Source organism: Elephas maximus, chromosome 3 (genome assembly GCF_024166365.1).
Source record: "Elephas maximus indicus isolate mEleMax1 chromosome 3, mEleMax1 primary haplotype, whole genome shotgun sequence".
Taxonomy (NCBI): domain Eukaryota; kingdom Metazoa; phylum Chordata; class Mammalia; order Proboscidea; family Elephantidae; genus Elephas; species Elephas maximus.
Genome location: NC_064821.1, coordinates 69178620 through 69197824, shown reverse-complemented (window position 1 = coordinate 69197824; position 19205 = coordinate 69178620). Strand labels below are relative to the sequence as shown.

At 41.1% G+C, this 19205-nt stretch overlaps 1 protein-coding gene across 1 annotated transcript in view; it reads right to left on the bottom strand.

Annotated features, from left to right (window-relative positions):
• The window catches only part of YTHDF2 (YTH N6-methyladenosine RNA binding protein F2), a 30543-nt gene extending 15289 nt beyond the window's left edge, over window positions 1–15254 (bottom strand). The window contains exons 1-4 of the mRNA XM_049878484.1: window positions 14946–15254; window positions 14421–14445; window positions 13762–13841; window positions 9188–10774 (exon numbers count right to left, since the gene is read on the bottom strand). Of these exons, the coding sequence (XP_049734441.1) occupies window positions 9188–10774; window positions 13762–13841; window positions 14421–14445; window positions 14946–14972 (1719 nt within the window). The 5' untranslated portion in view covers window positions 14973–15254. The remainder of the gene's footprint in view (window positions 1–9187; window positions 10775–13761; window positions 13842–14420; window positions 14446–14945) is intronic.
• Between the last annotated feature and the right edge of the window lie 3951 nt (window positions 15255–19205).

Sequence of the window (19205 nt, the reverse complement as noted above, 5' to 3'; positions counted from 1 at the left end):
TTTTCAGTCATCTGGTGCCTCTCTGTAACCTGTAAATAAGCTATTTCCTATTTCTTGAAGTTCTCTTCAAGATATAATAACCCTTGCCTTGTTCACCTTCTGAAGCTCAGACTACTTCCTCTCAATCTCTCTTCTTCCTCATTAACCCATTCTTTGAATTTTGGTGTCTGAGGGTTCTTTTTTTGTCCTCTCTTCCCATGCCCCAAGAGCCAAACACGCTACAGGGTTAAAACACCAGCTCTACTTTCTTAGCCTGTGTGATTTTGCAAAGTTATTTACTCTTTTCCGTGCCTCAGTGTCTTAACCTGGAAAACTGAGAAAACTGCACCTACTTTACAAGGATATGAGAATTAAATGCACATGTATGTAAAAATGTATATTCAGAACTGACAGCCATATGCTAGACATTGTTTAGAACATTCAATAACTGTTAACTATCCTTACTGTCTCATGAAGTCCTTCTAAACACTATTTCTAAAAGTCATCTTCAAATTTTAACCCTTGCATGCTGCTCCTCTTATACTCTCTAATATTTATAACTAGTCAGAAAATCAAGAAGCTCTGGTGGCAAAATGGTTAAGCGCTTGGCTGCTAATGAAAAGGTCAGCGGTTTGAACTCAGCAACCGCTCCATGGGAGAAAGATGTGGCAGTCTGCTTCCATAAAGATTTACGACCTTAGAAACCCTATGGGGCAGTGTGACTGTCCTACAGGATCCCTACGAATCAACTAGACAGCACTGGGTTTGGGTTTTTGTTTTGTCAGTAAAATTGTCTACTACATTCTCCAAATTCAACTTTCCCATTCCCACTGTCTTGGTTCGGGGCCTTTTTCTCCCAGACAGTATTTAGGCCTCTCAATTGATCTCTGAGCCATCTACCTATCTTGCTTCATACAACAGATAAGTATTTATTTCCCCATGTATAAAAATGAGATAATTACCTCATAGGGCTGTTGTGGCAATTAAAGTTAAGACTATGAAAGTGCCTAAAGTCCTTGGATGGAGGATACAGTTTGCGCTCAAACACTAAACATTGGCAGTTCAAACCCACCCAACAAGGCAGTAGAAGAAAGGTCTGGTGATCTCCTTCTGTAACGATTATAGCCAAGAAAACCCTATGGAGCAGTTCTACTCTGTAACACATGGGGTCACTGTTAGTAGGAATCGAGTTGATGGCAATGAGTTTTGTTTTATGAAAGTGCCTAGTACGGTGCTCAGTAAGTGCTTCATTCTTCCCATCCTCTGTACTGTTGCTCCCTAATCAACTACTCCTCTCATCGGCCCACTAAACACAAAAGTATAGGCTAAAAATCCAGAACACTTCATATACTGGGCCTAACCAACCTCTCCAGGTTTATCACTTACCATTCTATAACACATTAAACTTCTCATCATTCTGAAAACATATCATAAACCGTATCAGAAGACAATGCTTTTGAACACGTCTCCTCTTCCTAGAACACCTTACTCCCTCCCCACTTTCTTATATGGCAAACTCCATATACCAAACAGTGGTCCATGGGCTTTGGGGTTAGAGCCTGAACAGCTCTCTGAATGAAGTTCCAACATGAATGTTGATATTTTCATTAATGTTAAAGAGTAAGATGAATAGGAAACAAAGACATGTCAGAGCTTCGTTTCTTCATCAATGATCTGAGCAACTTTTTTGCTAAATCGGGTAATTTTCAAATACTAAGAAGTATTCAAATTTTTGTTATTCACAAAACATAGCAGCTATACACATGATACCCTTTTAAGTTTAATCTGCATTAATATTTCCTCCATCACTTTACGTCTAGACGATGAATAAATCAAGCCCAAAGAAATCATTTGCCAATTTCCATAGTCTAAATAACATGGCTGGTTTCGAACTACCAACGTGATACCACTAAATGTGAGGTTGACGAGAGATGTGCAGTAGCACAATATTATATACTGATGCAACAAACGTAAATAACCTCACAAGTGATGAGTTTGGGTACTTGTTACCTTTTAATACCAAAAAAAAGTTGCCACAGAGTTAATTCTTACTCAGGGTGACCTCATGTGTTACAAAGTAGAACTGTGCTCTGTAGCGTTTACGGGTGTGACCTTTCAGAAGTAGACTGCCAGGCCTTTCTTCTGAGGCACCTCTGGGTGGGTTCAAACCATCAACCATTCGTGCCACCCAAGGACTCTGTCCTTTTAATACAAAGGTATTTAATTTAAAGTTTATGGGATTTAATTGTAATTTGTAATATTACAAATTATGGTTTATCATAATGTAATTTAAATACTAATATATTTAATAAAATGTATTTAATTTTAATTTGATATAATTTGTTTAATAATGATGTTTAACAACCAGTTTCCTAAAATTCTTGAGAGCTAAACAGCTCAAAACTAGCCAGCGTCAAAAGCTCATGGGAAAAACTTACACCGAACCACAAAAAAAAAAAAAAAGAGCCAAACCAGTTGCTACCGAGTCAATTCTGACTCACATGAGTTTTACCAAACAGCACTATATATTCTTTAAGGATTCATACACAGTAAAAAGGAGCCCTGGTGGCAAAGTGGTAAAGCACAAAGTTGCTAATCAATAGGTTGATAGTTCGAACTCACCAGTGGCTCCACAGGAGAAAGATGGGGCAGTCTGCTTCTGTAAAGATTACAGCCTTGAAAACCCTACGGGGTAGTTTACTCTGTCCTACAGGGCCACAAGTCAGAATCAACTCGACGGCGATGGGTTATGTTGAAATACCAACTCCACCATTTGTTAGTTATAAGGCCCTGGACAAATAACCTTTATGAGCCTGCTTCCTCATCTGAAATATGAGAATGACACTATCAAATAAGACAGCTAAAATTTTATGTACACTGTTTGCCAGGCACTGTGTTATCATTTGAGTGCTTATTATTACTCTATTATTTCTGATTCTATTTGACAAGGCTCAAATGTTATCTCCTCCACGAAGCCTTCCTTAATTTCACCAGATTATTACTCTTCTCTAAAATGCCAAAAAAAAAAAAAAAAGTCTTCATTCCTCTATTACAGCTCTCATCTCATATTTTACCGATTTTGTTATCCTCCTAACAACACTGTCACCATGGCAAGGACGGTGCCTCATTTATCTGTTCCATCCCAGCAATTAACGAACATTTATTGAAAGACGGGTGTAAGTGACACAGTACAAAGATTGAAATTCAGTGTCATTTATTCTCCTCTAGTCCTTCTTTAAGGACGCTGTAGAAAGAGGCATTTTTATCTACCCACAAAACAATGAAGGTGATAAGTAATGCAAGAATTTCCTCAACACTTTTGGCATAAAGTCAAGTAAATTTATCTTCAAGAAGTAGACATAAGTGGCCTTAGAATTTTACCCAAAAAAAGAAGAAAAATGTTCAGGTTTGCTATCTCAATTAAAACAGGATGCCCACTCATTAACTCTGAAGAAACCTGTTGCCATGGAGTCGATCTCGACTCATGGCAACCCGGGACAGAGGAGAACTGCCCCATAGGGTTTCCAAGGAGTGCCCGGTGGGTTTGAACCGCCAAACTCTTAATTAAACACTATGCGCAGCAACCACCCATCTGTCAGGGGAGGCTTGCACATTGCTCTGATGCTGAACAGGTTTCAGCAGTTTCCAGACTAAGATGGGTAGGAAGAAAGGCATGGCAATCTATTTCTGAAAAGTCAGCCAGTGAAAATCCTATGGATCTACAGAAGATTCTACAGAAGAATCCTGATCAAAAGGGGGAAAATGGAGAAGAGAATTTCAAAGTCTCATGGAATCCTGACTTTCCTGGAGTCATGGAAGCTGGATGAGCCCCTGAAGCTATTGCCCTGAGATAATCTTTGAACCTTACATCAAAAATATCCCCTGAAGTTTTCTTAAAACCAAATAATAGTTTAACTTAATTGGTAAAGATTGTCTGCTTTGAGCACCGTGCTCTTTTAAGATCTACCTATATGGAATAGAACTGACAACAGTAACTCAAAAGATTAGTCAGGAACCTTAAGGGACGGTGAGTCCATGTTAACGGAGAAGAACTCAGAAACGGATGAGAATGGTTGCACAACTCTAAGAATGTAATCAATGTTACTGAATTACACACGTAAAAACTGCTGAGTTGGTGTATGTTCTGCTCTGTATATTCTCAACAAGAAAAAAAGTTATATTAAAAAAAAAAAAAAACCTATGGATTACAACAGTACAATCCACAACCAGTCCTGGGCACAGGACCAGGCAGCATTTCGTTCCATTGTGCACAGGGTCACCATGAGTCAGCGGCTGACTGGTCAGCAGCCAACAACAGCAGTGTAAGTAACAATTTTCTTATTAATACTTACACAGCATACGTATTTAAAAACAATAACTACATATATACCTAACCTGCCCCAAGACTCATTCAGAATCCACCAATCTTTTCTGTCATCCATGTCCTTCCGACCTCAAGTCCTTTCTTATTTCTTATATATAATAAATATTTAGGTCAGAAATTTCAGAACAGAAAACAATGACCTGCCCAGAAAGACATTTTAGTAGCATCAACACCTCTCCATGAACCTCAGATGTTACCTTGGGCCAGCTAACCTTCTATCCTTGGTTTGTCTAGTCTAGAATAAGAATAAACTACCCGGGTGTGAATCTCCTCTACAAGGTACTTAATAAATGCTCTTTTAACCTCTACTTGAAACTCTCCAGTGACTAAGAACTCCATTTTTAGTTAGTATACTTAGAAAGTTCTCCCTTTTATTTACAGAAATCTTCCCTCCTATAATCTCTTATCCATTTGGTCTAGTACTGCTTTTGGCAAGAAGAATAAAACAGCTATCCTAGTTCCGCTTTAAATTCTTATAGGCTAAATATCCTGCCCTTCACTTCCTATTGCCTTTCAAACACAAAAGTTACATCAAGGAGGTCTTCCATACCATCTCGAATTGCACCTTATTCCTTTCCTTGTCCTTGAAAACTCTTAGTACTTTTTTTCTGACCAACTGTGTACCTTTCTCAGTAGATTCTTTCCACATCAATTTTCATGAGCATTTCATTCAACACCCCCCTTTCCTAATCTAATCTCCAAGCTTCGTTTTTAGGAAACCCTTTCCATGTAGAACAGAATTAGACTTGGTCTTCAACTGTATCATGTGAGAAAGGTGTGGCAGTCTGCTTCTGTAAAGATTACAGCCTTGGAAACCCTAAGGAGAGCTCTACTCTGTCCTACAAGGTCCTTATGAGTTGGAATCAACTCGATGGCAGCAGGTTTGATTTTTTTGGGTTTGAAGTATATAGGACTTCCTATTCCAAGTTATCATCCATAGAGTGACACAGATTTGGGCCTTTCTGCACCCATGTTCACTCTTCCCAAAGCACCTCTGGCTATCTTCTATATAGTCTTAAAGGCTCAGCTCAGAGATGACTTCTTCCAGGAGATTCTTCTATGACCTAGCTATCCACACTCCAGGCTGAATTAGGTAATCTCCTGCAAGCTTACAAATTGGCACCCTGCGTACATCTTGAGAAAACACTTTCTATTTTGTAATGTTATCTGTCACTAATGTAATGTAAAGGTCCCTGATGACACATTCCTGATTTCTCTGTAGTGTCCAGCATACAGTAATGATGTTATTCAAAGAAAAGATAAATAATTTCACCTCAATTCCTAAACATTGTAATATTCAAAGACACTCCAAATCACCATTTTTTTAGGTCTTCTACTTGAAAACAGGAATAATCCTAGAGGTATTTAGGAAATCCTGCCATTTCTACTTAATAACAGTATTTTAAAAACTACAAATCTTACAATGTTGTTACCATAACCACACCTTCCTAACATTTCTCTCCCTACTCTCCATTAGTTTTCCAGTTATTTCAGAAAAATCATTTTACCCAAGGGCCTGATTGAGTCTAATATTATGCTAGGAAGTTTTAAGAGAATCACTCCTTAGTCCCCTCGACTATGCCACTTTCCCGTATTTTTTTAGTAGTTAATCAGAAGACAAAAATTAAACACTTATTTCATGAGGTTTATAAAAGACCTATCATTAATGTAGGGAGTAACTCTTTGCCAGCCTATTCCTAAATTGAGTCAAAAGGGAAAGGTTCTTAACTCGCTGTTGCCTACTTCTGAATAATAGCTGCATAGTAAGTCCCTCAACAAAAAAGTGAAGGCAGGGAGAAGTAAAAGGCTCACACAGCAACAGATAGCACAGCAAAGACCTTCAAAAAAAACACACCCTTTGAGCCAGCAATACCACTAAAGAACAGATGCGAATCAATATTTATATAAAAGCATATTCACTGCAGTGTTATTTCAGTTGGAAAAAAAATTGTAAAGAAGCTGAAGTATTCAACAATTTTGTTAGGTGCCGTTGAATTGATTCTGACTCATAGCAACCCTATAGGACAGAGCAGAACCGCCCACTAGGCTGAAATCTTTAGGGGAACAGATCGCCAGGTCTTTTCTCCCGCAGAGTGGCTGGTGGGTTTCAACTGTCAGCCTTTCGGTTAACAGCCAAACACTTAAGCATCGTACCACCAGGGCACTTATTCAACACTTAGGAATTGGTGAATTATAAGCTTACGACAGAATAATGAAGCCATCAAAGAATTTATATCACAGAAGAATATATAACAACTGGGGAAAAATTCTAAATAGATACAAACAGCAGGTTACAAAACAGCATCTGAAATATACAACAAGGCAAACTACACTATCAAAGATGTGGCTAAAAATTGCTGAAAGATTCAAGCTGGATACATCTAATGCTTAAAGGTTATATGATAATAAATTAGACCATGTGACAGAACAAGGCAGTAATAGGCAAAAATGCCTGTAGCTTTGTTGCAGTGTGTTCTGCCAAGATACATGCCCAATCTTAGAACTTTAGAACAGCTGTGACATCATCCTCAGGATGAAGTTTCTTCAAGTATTTCCCCATTTATTTATTGAGTTACCACCACCATTTGGCATGAAGATTTTCTGCCATCTTGTTAATAATACAAAGGCAGGCACACAAACACTCCACAGTATTGGGGTGTAACCCCTCAATAAGCTATCAATCTCATTCTCATTAAACTTGCTGGGTCCTAAAAAAGGTCTAATAAATACTGAAAAAGAACAGTTCCCACAGTTATGTAAGGACTTTGAGGATAACAGTGGGCATAAGAGAAGTAAGGCAATACTGCCTGAAATGGTAACTGGGCTTAGAAGCAATCATAGGGACCTTCCTGAAATCCCAGCTCTTCTTACAGAAAGTAAACCAAAAAGTAATCTGACACAAGCATAATCAAAGCTTTTTTTTTCCCCCAGTGGTTTGTTCACCAGCCTGAGAACAATTAGGATACTCATTAATTCCGTCTTTATGGGATGGTTTTGCAGAAGAACCACTAGCTTAACAAAGACCCTAGGTTTATTACACTCACTCTATGAAAACATTAAAAGAGCTGGTCAATGCCAACATATGAATCTCACACCTATTTATGAAGCTCAATTATCATTCCCTGAAGCCACTCTAATGAATTTAATCCAAATACACACTCAATTAAAAGTTTATATATAAAAGTGAGCAGCTCTAACATAAGTTTCCCCACTGGTCCTAACATATGTAAGTTTATCCTATGTGGTATGCATTCCTAAAAAAAATTCCTGTCTTTGCCTTACTGTTTTTAATCACAAAACATAGATATATGAAAGACTTTGCAAAATGAAGGAAAGCAGAATCATATTAAGCATAGATATTAAGCACATTTCATGTTCCAAGTACCTAGATGTCTCTCACATGTTAATAACCCTGCTATGACTCATTTGGTATGCCTCAGAAGACACCTTTAGCATCCTTCAAAAAAATTAGTCAACTATCCTTTGCTACAGGATTATGGTAGATTTTAAACTGTTAAACTTTGGAGAGGGGCGTTTAAAGGACTATCAAAAAAAGAAGAAAGTTTTTCTCTAACAGCCAACTTTTCAATAATCTGGCTTTCTATCCCCAATGTTTTTCATGTCATGTCAATTTCTTGCCCATCCGTACATACTAGGAGGTAAGATAGCAACCATCCTGCTTTAGTTCAAAGACTGCACCTCACAGTTACATGTTACAGAGATGATCTAACAAAAAACTCTCCTCCTATTATGGCTTACAAAATATAACCTAACAGTTCTTATAACAATCAGTACCTCAGGTCCTAGACCAAATATCCAAGATCCCTATGAATGCATGACATATATAATAAAAACATATTTACATAAACTTGTTAGGTTTTCTCTTATATTTTACAAATGAGGCTAAACAGTTCAGAATTCTCTCAACAATTAATGTACAAAAATGTTTTTCCTGCCCATCTTTCACCTACTTCCTATATTTAAGTGTGTCAGTTCTAATATATGATCTGTCCCAACTAGTTTATCGTCCTCTTACGGCTTACACTCATTGACTACCCAAGGAGTAAGCACTAACCCAACTCTTTCAAATAAGTTCAACTCTAGTTTGAACCCATTCTCCATCACTCCACCCAAAATTTAGGGAAAAATTCTTCCCACTTCTTACAGAGGAAATCTGTAGAAAGTGACCTTTCAGGAATATAATAAAATAATAAGGGCAAGGGAACAGTATTTTCTGAGTTTCCCAAGGTTTATATAATAAACATTGTATAAACATTAAACTTTTATAATGGGAAGGCATGGGAAAAAACAAGCAAGCTAAACACCACCAAAGACAGGAGCACGCCTCTTAACACTACCAGTTGTCACAGGCAGGTAGAAAAGCTTGTGACACATCAACTCTTGAAAATAACCACAGTACCCTACTTAGGCCAAAGGTTGGTTAATGCCAACGGAGAACTTTTTTTCTACTGTATTACGGCCTCAGCCTCTTCCTACTTTAATTTCCATGGTTCTATCATTTCAAATATTCCCTATCCATTTCTTTCAGATTCATTCTTCACATCTTCACCTATATTATGTAATTTCAGTTTCTCTGCATTGTTTTTGCTTTCCTTCAATTTAAGCCCACATTTCTGCCCTCTACTGTTCCCACATTCCTTCCCATTACGGTTGAAACAGTAAAACCAATTATACTTCCACACTTGAACTGTTAAGTGATAGCTGTGTTATTTACAGAGCTTTTACTAATGGTTTCCTGTAATACCTCTCCTGTTCTAATTCCTCCTCCCTCCCTAAAAATCTTAAGAATGGTAAGCTGGTTACCTTTTTAACACTTTCTTCTTCCTCTTGGCGTTTCTCATAGTGTGAGAAGTCATCAAAAATGGAAGTGGTGTGCTTATAGCTGGCTATGATTTTCAACACCTGCTTAGCCTTTTCCAGAGGCACTTCTTGAGTGTCCCTGGAGTTGGTCACTGGTTTATTCTCGTTGTTCTCTAGACGAATGTGTCGCAGTTGGCTATTGGGAACGTCCTTCACAAAAATCCACCTGACATCAAAACGACCCTTCCATTTGTCCTGGGACCACACACCTGCACACGTGTTGTAGTCCACAGCAGATTTCATTTCTGCAACGCCACAGAAGTGTCCACTGCCGTTGACACTGAAAAGTAAGTAAACGGGACCTTTCCCGTTCATGGAGCGATAAGCAGCATCCAGTCTCTTGTTACCATGCTCTGTGCTGCACCAAATATTATATTTAATGGAACGGTGGATATCGTCCTCAGAGTAGCTCTTAATGATGAAAACCCGGCCATGTTTCAGATTCCAGTCAAAATCCTTGGGGTTATAGTTATTAATGGATCGCAGCTTCTCCAACACTGGATGGGGCTCTGAAGGAGCAGATCCAGAACCAGCCTGAGACTGTCCTACTCCGTTACCATCCACCCCATTATGACCAAACCCACTGCCACGGTTCCGAGGTGCTACCCAGCGGGCTGGCTGAGCTGCCTGTTGCTGAACTGAGAGCTGGGCAGGCTGTGGTGGAGGTGGGGGCAATGGCTGTGTCTGTTGCCCTACTGATGCCTGAGCCACTGGTGGGCTATTGTTAGCCTGCTGACCTAGAGGTTGAGGAGACCCCTGGGTTGACTGCTGACCTATATTCTGAACCAAAGCCTGTGAGGGGGCTTTTGCCACAGGACCCTTGTTATCCCAAGTTCCAATATCCATGTTATGCTTTATTGGAGGTGGTGGAAGACTTGACCCTGCAATGCCATTCTTGGTCTTCAACTTAGGTTGCTGTTTTGCAGGCTTGCTAGCAATATCAGCCCAAGATGCTGGTTTTGGAGGAGCAATGGTAGCTGGAGGCAAACTATTGGAAGCCACGATGTTACTAGTAATGGACCCACTACCAACAGCAGAACCTACAACTTTTGGAACATTGCTTGCAACTTCTGTGCTACCCAACTTCAACGCTGCCATCCCTTGGTCTATAGTATTCATGCCAGGAGCCTTATTCAGGGTCTCATTGGCAAAAGCTGACTGTCCATCAATCATGGCTCCACCTAAGGAGCTAGGTGCATAAGCATAATTGCTACTATATCCAGAGCTCTGAGTAGACTGTCCCTGAGAACTGTTATTTCCCCATGCTGAGAAGTCAATCCCACTGGGAAAGAAATTAAAACCATGCTGACCAAGAAATGGAGTGCTACCTAGGGCTCCTGGTTGCCCAAACATTGCATCTGGTAGGAAGTGGGGCTCTCCGTTGCTCAGTTGTCCATAAGAAGTTAGATAGGGCATGGCTGTGTCACCCCCAGTAGACCAAGCAGCTTCCCCTAAAGAATAGGAGAAGCCAATAGAGGGGCTGTAGTAACTGGGTAAGTAGGAGTCTGACATGGCAGTATACGCATTATTCTGTGGAGGAAAAAAAAGGCAAATTAAAATTAAACAAAAATAAGTAAAGTAACAATTAAGACATTCCCTCCCCCACTTGTTTCAGCCATTACTATGAAAAAGGGGGAGCACATTTCAGATGGTCCGTTCCCATAAAGTCACTGGTATTTCTATATTGTAAGAAACGGTTTAAACGCTTAAACTAATATATACTGATATATCAAACCCATTGTCATCGAGTCAATTCCGACCCTACAGTACAGAATAGCACTGCCCCATAGGTTTCCAAGGCTGTAAATCTTTATGGAACCAGACTACCATATCTTTCTTCTGTGGAGCAGCTGCTAGGTTTGAGCCATGAACCTTTCAGTTAGCAGCGGAGCTCGTAACCACTGCGCCACCAGGGGCCCTTATATATTGATACATGTGCCTTAAAGTTAGTGTTATAATTCAGAAAAGGAAAAAATGGCATTTCACCAACAGTGTAAGTCTTGCTCTACAGAAGTGTTCACATGTTTTCAATTAAAATTTTTCTCTTTGGATTTAAGGACAATTTTGGCAGAATGGAGGAGTTTCAAGAGTTTCATGCTAAAATGCACTATGATAGATCAAACAAGAAAATTTAAAAAAAAAGAACTGAAGTTTCATGATCTAGCTCAAACATCTATGCAGCCATTTCTCAACCATAAACCAAAAAGTAAGGCTGACTACATCCAGTTTAGAGTATTTGCCTCTTGGCAAACCATCTGGGAGAATCAATAAATGACACTAACTAAAAATAAAGAGAAAATACACAGTGGTTTCTAGAGAATTTAAAACTACAAAAAAAAAAAAAAAGTTGCTACCTAGTCTGCTTCACCTATAAAATAACTGTATGCTGAAACGCACAACTTTTTCATTAGAAATGAGTACAACTCTTAAAACACAAGTGTTTATCTTTTAGAAAAAAAACCATCCTAAATAATAACCAGAAACATGAACTTATGTCTTCACATCACAGATTAGTAATTACAGATTAATAATGTCTTCACAAGACAGATTACATTCAAAAACCCCAGTCACTCTTGAGCTGAACAGTATTTTAACGTTTTGTAAACTCTATTGCTCACACAATAACCCCTTAAGTGAGAAATCACGGTTATACAAAGTTGGTCTCCATAGGTGTAGACACAGGTCAATTCAAAACAGAGTACTCTTAACTCCAAAATGGTTCTGGTAAGCTAAGAATCCATTAACTAAACAATAGGAAGTTAAGTCCTAAGACATTTGGATGACTATGACTACCTTAAGCCCTAAATTTGTATTACCAAAGCCAACAGTACTTCTTCCTAGCTACTAAAACACAAAACTAAATTTTTCGATTAATACGGTTTGATAAAATGACAATGGCTTTTCTCTGTCGATTTAATTTTTTTCTTTAAAAAAGGGTTAAGTGTTTTCATACATCCTCTCCAATCTGTTTCTTGAAGATGATATTAAAAATTTAAATCAATGGATTAAGCTTGAAGAATTATTCCAACATGAGGCAACAAAAAAAAGTATTCAAAAGTAGGTAAATTACATCTACTCTGTGCTACAACTACAAAGGACAAAGATTATCAGGTTACCCTTCTTCCTCTACTCAACCAAGACTTTGGTATTTTCTCAAACTTCTTTTTAAAACAGACACTCAAGCTTTGGCTTAATAGAGAGAGAAAAACCAAATGCACTTAACATCACAGGTTATGCCAAGATAGGGCTGAATTCCTACACCTAAGCTGGCTGGCTCCCACACGCCCTGCGCTAAAAAAAATTTTAACTAAACAATATTTTACAAGAAACTACCTCGAATTGTTTCTAAATGCATCCACTAACACTGTTATAATGATTATGTAAGAAAATTGATTCAATAGCAGGAACCCATTAATAGTTCATTCCTCTATTTTCTTCCCCCTTTTCCTGATTAACTGGTTGCCTTCTGCAAAAACTTTTTTTCAATCACTTGCTTAGGTGGTTTCCACACTTTAAATACAGAGAATTTTAAATAAGGGATCTAAAAGTTTTACGTAAAAATGCGGTTCAAATATGGGCATGCACTAATATGTCAAGTTATTCATACAGCATATGTCCCATAAGCTTCTTGATATTTCCAGACATTTCAAGTGACATTTTCTATTGTGCTTTTGGTCTATTAATCTATGGGATTATATTTATTAGCTACAACTTTTTGTGGCTGTTTTTCAGACCCAAAATGATAACATAAAAGAACTGCTGAATCAAAACAAGTATCTACATGCACGGGCCATATTCATGTATGAACTTACATGCAACTAGTCTTCACATTAGAAGACAGATTACACTGCAAAAACCTCAATCACCCTTGACCTTTGGTTTGGGCTGAAGAGTATTTTAACTTTTTAAATTTCAGTTTAATTTCAATTCTACAGCTCACAGAACCACCCCTTAAGGTAAAAATCAGAGTTACACAAAGTTGGTCTCTATAGGTGTAAATACAGTTTAACTCAAAACAGAGTACCCTGACTCCAAAATAGTTCCGGTAATCGAAGAACCCACTAACTAGTGACCAAAGAAAAGGAAGATAACTGGTTTTGCAGCACCGATTAAAGTTCAGGTGATTTTATATTAGTGCTTCCCATCACACATGAATCCAACTTTCCAAAGGGTAAAAGAGTTCATAGTGAAAATTCAGAATATTTAACACTGGAAAGCATTTTTAAGTTTTGCACTACTCTATTCTCAGTGGGGGCGGGGGGTACAATCACTCAAACAAGTGTCACTGTTAATACACTACAAAATTTCATTAGTATTACCTCAGAGTACAATGTGTTTGCTGACAACACAGATGGGATATTAACAGTCTCTATAATATCTGTAATAACTGCCTTATAACACATTAACAGGTATTAAAAAAGGCACCCTCTGAAAATCAAATTTATTGAGATAGAGCAGAGAAACAATACTAGCATACTACACCCTTTGATCAGACATGTAAATGGTTAACTACTCACGGGCCTTGCCTGCGGACTCAAGTAAGGTTCAAAATCATCATCATTTAATCCATCCTTTTGATGTACAGATCCATTTTGTACTAAAACGGAAAAAAAATCAAATTAGGAGTGTCTCAATCCTACAGATGCCCTTCCAGACTAATCAAACATATCCTAACAAGGGAGAAAAATCTTATCAGTTAACAAAGCAAGTAAGTTTGAATTTCAAAAGGATACAGACGAGAATGAATGCTGAGCAATGTTATTAGTGAAAATGTCTCCCTCCACCCGGAGCAAGCCGATCTAAAAAAGGTTATTTTATTGGCTCCTCTAGATTTCAATTCCTTCCCGCTTCCCCTCCCCCATCACATGTGAGTACTTCCAGAGTGTGATCCACGAGGATGAAAAACAAAGGCCTTCTCAGACCTACAGGAAACTAAGGACCTGGGACATTTCAACACCGAATCCACTCCCACCCTTAATGAATTACTCCTGGTTCACTAAAATGCTGTTCGCCAGCTGCAGCACCACACCGATGGGGTCAAATACTTAAGTGTGAGACACCTGCGAACTCGGCGGCTCACGAAAGGTCCTCTTCCCCGGGGCGCTTCTCGGAGACCCCGCCCCTACTACTTGGCGTCCCCCTCCCGGCCCAGGGCGACCGGCGGAGCTGGGCTCACCTTTGTTTCCTTGACCTTTTGGTCTCTGAGGACGAAGAAAACGTCGCCGAGCAGCAGGTTGTCCGAGGAAGACATGGAAAAGGAAAGACATATTAAAGCACGGCCCGATAAGAAAATAAAGGGGAGAGCCTGAGAAGAGGCGTCAGGAACGGTGGTGAGGGGGTGGTTGAAAATGGGAGGCAGGGAAAAGCGCTAGGCCGGCGGGGCCGGGGAGAAAAAGCGGGGGCCGAGGCAACGACAACGAAAGGGGACCAGAGCTTCAAGGAAGGGGAAGGAAACAAGGAAGAAAAACGAGGCCCGATGAGGCGAGGGGACGCAGCCCGGCCGGTGGGCTCCGAGGCCCGGGAGGAACCGAGGAGAGCGGGCGGAGGGCGAGGCACTGGGCGCGGCCGGCCTGAGAGACCCGACACCCGGCCCGCGAGAGGCATCGCCTCGTCTCGGCCCGGCCGGGGGCAGCGGGCCCGGGCCTAGTCGGGTTCCCTCCCGCCTCACACAATGGCCGAGGCATGCGGGCCGGGCCTGTACCTGCTCCAAAAGGCTGCTGGCCGACATGGCTCTCGGATCCTCACGGGTAGCGACGGCAGTGGACTTTCCTCAGGGCTGCGGTGGCGGCAGATGAGCCCCGGCGATGGGAGCAGGCGGCGCGGCGGCGGCTTTTGTCCCTTACACTCGGGGGCCTCGGCGGACGCAGCGGAGACACAGCGCGCGGCTCGGGCTCCGGCTCCGACTCGAAGACGCTCTAGCCGCAGAGCTCAACGCCCGTCTCTATGTTTCTACGCGCGTGCCCGCCCCTCGCCTCCGAAATAAGAGCGCCGAGCGGCGGAGGCGGACAGCGCGCGGCGCGAACGCTGACTCTCGCATTCACTCACACACGCGGAAGGGGCTCGGCGCGAAGCACCCCGGGAAGGAAGAATCTGGGCCGTGGCGCCCTCTGGTGGACCGGAGGAGCGGGACCTGTGCGCTCCCTGCCTCCCCGCACCCACCGACTCCGGGTAAGGGCCTAGGAGGGCGGGGGTGGCTAGGGTCGCACCACGAGGTTTTGATCAACAGCTGGAGGGAAAGCCAACCAAAAGCTGGTTTCTAAGTGAGGGAGTGGCCCCCGGGGCCCGACAAACCTTAAAGTAAACCTACCGTCCAGCTGCAAATGACACCCCAGCCCCGTCTGGGAGGAAAGCTGGAAAGGGGTCATGGAGCCCTCAGGGAAACTTCTTGGGGGTCTTGCCTTGGGAGAGAAGCTCCCTCAAGGGGCCTCGTCGCCCTCCTTTGCTAACAGAAGTCTGTTAGCTGGCTGCAGCAAAGGATGCCCAGAGTGGCAAAAATATACACAAAAAATCCGGTCCCCTGCAAGAGATTCAACGCTTGGCACTGCAGGAAGGAGAATGTACAATTCCTTTTTAGGGAAGTTGCTGGCCCGCGTGATGATCTGTTAAACTGTGGACTTTAAGAAAAATACGCTTCACACATCTACACAAAATTTTACATGTACTTTTAAGGAGCCCACAGAACCTATAAATCTGTGCATCTCAAGAAAGGGAATTAGAAGTATTTAATACCTGCTGTGTGCCAGGCTTTGTTATTAGGTGTTTTCACTCTTCAAAATAGCTATGTCTTTTTTTTTTTTTTTAACGACTAAGGAAGCAGAGGTTAAACAATGTGTCCAAGGTCACAAAACCGTTAAATAGCCAGGTGCAACTGACCCTAAGAGGAACATAATGGTATCCCTCCACCTCCAGGGGAGAGATCCTGTATTCAGGAGCCAGAATCCAGAGGAGATCCAAAAGACGGGCACAAACATTTTTAATTGGAGGCAAATCCAACTCTTGCAGGGATATCTGATCCCAGAATAGCCATCTCCTAATAGCTTTTGTTGTAGCAAAGAGCAGTAAACAGGTAAGTAATGCACTATTAAGTGTGGGGTTTACTGGGAAGTGTCAACCTGATACTCATCCACTCCCTGGATGCAGGAGGCTGTGGTGGACTCAGTAGTAAAATAAATAATAACAGTATCTTGGATTTTACATCACATTTTGCTTGAAAGAGCTGAAAGCGTTTTTTTTTTCTACCCAGAATCACAATTATGGTTGGAATGAGTAAGGTTAGGCACCCAGTGTGACGGGCTCTTAGTGGAGACAATAAAATGTCAAGTCTCAGAGCATGGATCCCACCTGAGGAATAAAAGAAACCTAATAAACTTTTCCTTTTTTTATTTTTTTAAGATAACCCATTAATCTCACAACCCAAATCTATGTGTAAACTGTGTAAGCAGTTGCCCGCACTTACCCTGGGAGGCGTCAAGATATTGTAAGAAGAGTATTAGGCCAGGAGTCATATTTTGGAAGGAAATTCCAAATACTTGGCTCCCCACCAGATCTGCAAAATTAGGTAAATTACTAATCTCTGAGATTGACTAATTTGATAAATAGGATAATAATACCTACCCAACCCCCGCACCCCCCCCCCCCAAAAATCCATTGCTATAATTCCAACTCATAGCAAACCTACAGGACAGGGTAGAACTGCCCCTAGAATTCTCAAGGAGCGGGTGGTAGATTTGAGCTGCCAACCTTTAGTTAAGCAGCTGAGCTCTTAACCACTGCACCACCAGGGCTCCATCTACCTAAGAGGGTCATTGAAAAAAAGGAAGACCGTCAAGAGGTGGATTGACACAGTGACTACAACAGTGGGCTTAAACATAGCAAAGATTGTGGGGATGGCGCACAACAGGGCACTGCTTCGTTCTGTAGTACACAGGGTTACTATGATTCAGAACCGACTCCAAGACACCTAACGACAGGCTAGCTAGGAGCATGGTAGCACAGTGGTTAAAGAGTTTGGCTGCTAACTAAAACTGAAAGGTTGGCAGTTCGAACCCGCCAGCTGCACCGGGGAGAAAAATGTGGCAGTCTGCTTGCGTAAAGATTACAGCCTTGGAAACCCTATGGGGCAGTTCTACCCTATAGGGTTGCTATAAGTGGGAATGCGTTTGATTTAGTTTAACAGGCTTATTGTGAAAATAATGCTAAAAAAAAAAAAGACATTGAAGCATGGCTGGTATATTGTAAGTTTCTTTCCTATAATTCCGTTAAGGGATGGTAGTGAAAATTCCCTCCTTCAATAATATCTTCCTGGTGCCTGACATTTTGATTAGTTCCTTTGGGATTAACTGCAGCTCTCAGGCGTTCCTAGTTAAGTGCAAATACCATTAGGAGAAGGATGATCTCTAAACCTGGGTTGGTTCTCCAGATTGGCTTTAACAGGCCCCTGAAGAAACCAAGAAATCGAACACACGAGACTGATACATTTTTCACTGGGAAGAGGTAGGGGACATCTTAAGTGTAGGGTATCACCTTAAAAAAAAACAGACCCTCATAGTTTGGAGAAAAGATGCTGTACTGGACATGGATTAGGTTCTAGTTTCAGCTGTGCCACTGGATGGATGAACAAGTATTTATGGAGGGCCACATAATGTGCTAGTTGCTGGGGAGTCTTAAAACAGATCACTTCCCCCTGAAATTGATAGACTAGTCAGGGAAACTGACAGTAAGCAAATAAATCCAGTGCCGTCGAGTCGATTCCGACTCATAGTGACCCTATAGGACAGAGTAGAACTGCCCCACAGAGTTTCCAAGGAGCGCCTGGTGGATTCGAACTGCTGACCCTTTGGTTAGCAACCGTAGCACTTAACCACTACACCACCAGGGTTTCCGGGGTAAGCAAATAGTCACTGAAATAAACAGTTAATTACAGTTGTGAAAAGTGCAATGAGGAAGTACAGGCAGACCTAGACTAGCCAGGGGCCCGAGGAAGTGTTCTCTGAGAAAGTGAGTTTCAGCAAAGGCCTAAAGGATGACCAGAAATTGGCCAGGCAAGAAGGGAAGGGAATGGAGGGAACAATATGTGCGAAGGTCCTAAGCGAGGAAGGAGCCTGGCACTAATGAGAAACTGAAAGAAGGCCAGCATGACTGGTGCGTAATGAGAGAGAGGGTGGCACTAGACCGGAAAATTGGGCAGAAAGGACAGAAGTACGGACTTTAGTCTTTAGCCTACGAACAACTAATAAAGGATTAAGCAGGAGAGTAGCATACTCGTGTTTGTTTTAAGTTCTCTCTGGTTGCATTGTGAGAAATAGATTTAAGAGTTTAGGAAGACAGTAGATTTGGAGTTCGAAGCATAGTACAGGAAATCCAGGCAAAAGATAATGGTGGCAGAATGCAAACGGAAATCTGTATACCAACGTTCATTGCAGCACTTTTTGCAATAGTCAAAAGGTGGAAACAACGTAAATGTTCATCAATAGATGAATAGATAAACAAAATGTGGCATATACATACAATGGATTACTACTCAGCCATGAAGAGAAATGAGTCCTGTTATGTGCCACAACATGGATAAGCCTTGCAAACATTATGCTGAGCAAAATAAGTCAGTCACAAAAGGACAAATACTATGTGATCTCACTTACATGAAATAAGCAAATATATAGAAGCCAAAGACGATTAGTGGTTACTACGGATGGGTGGGAGGGGGAAGCGGGAGCTTTTGCTTAGGGAGCGTCGAGTTAATGGCGGTGGAATACTTTGAAAAAGGATAGTGATAATAGTTGAATGACATGAGGAATGTTATCAATGTCACTGAATTATGCTTGTAGAAATTGTTGAATTGGTGACTTTTTTTATGTATATTTTCACTACCAAAAAAAAAAAAAGATAACGGTGGCATGGTCTAATAGCAGTGCAGATAATGATAGCCAATGCAGCCAGGAGCCGCTTGTTGCTCTTAGGTGCA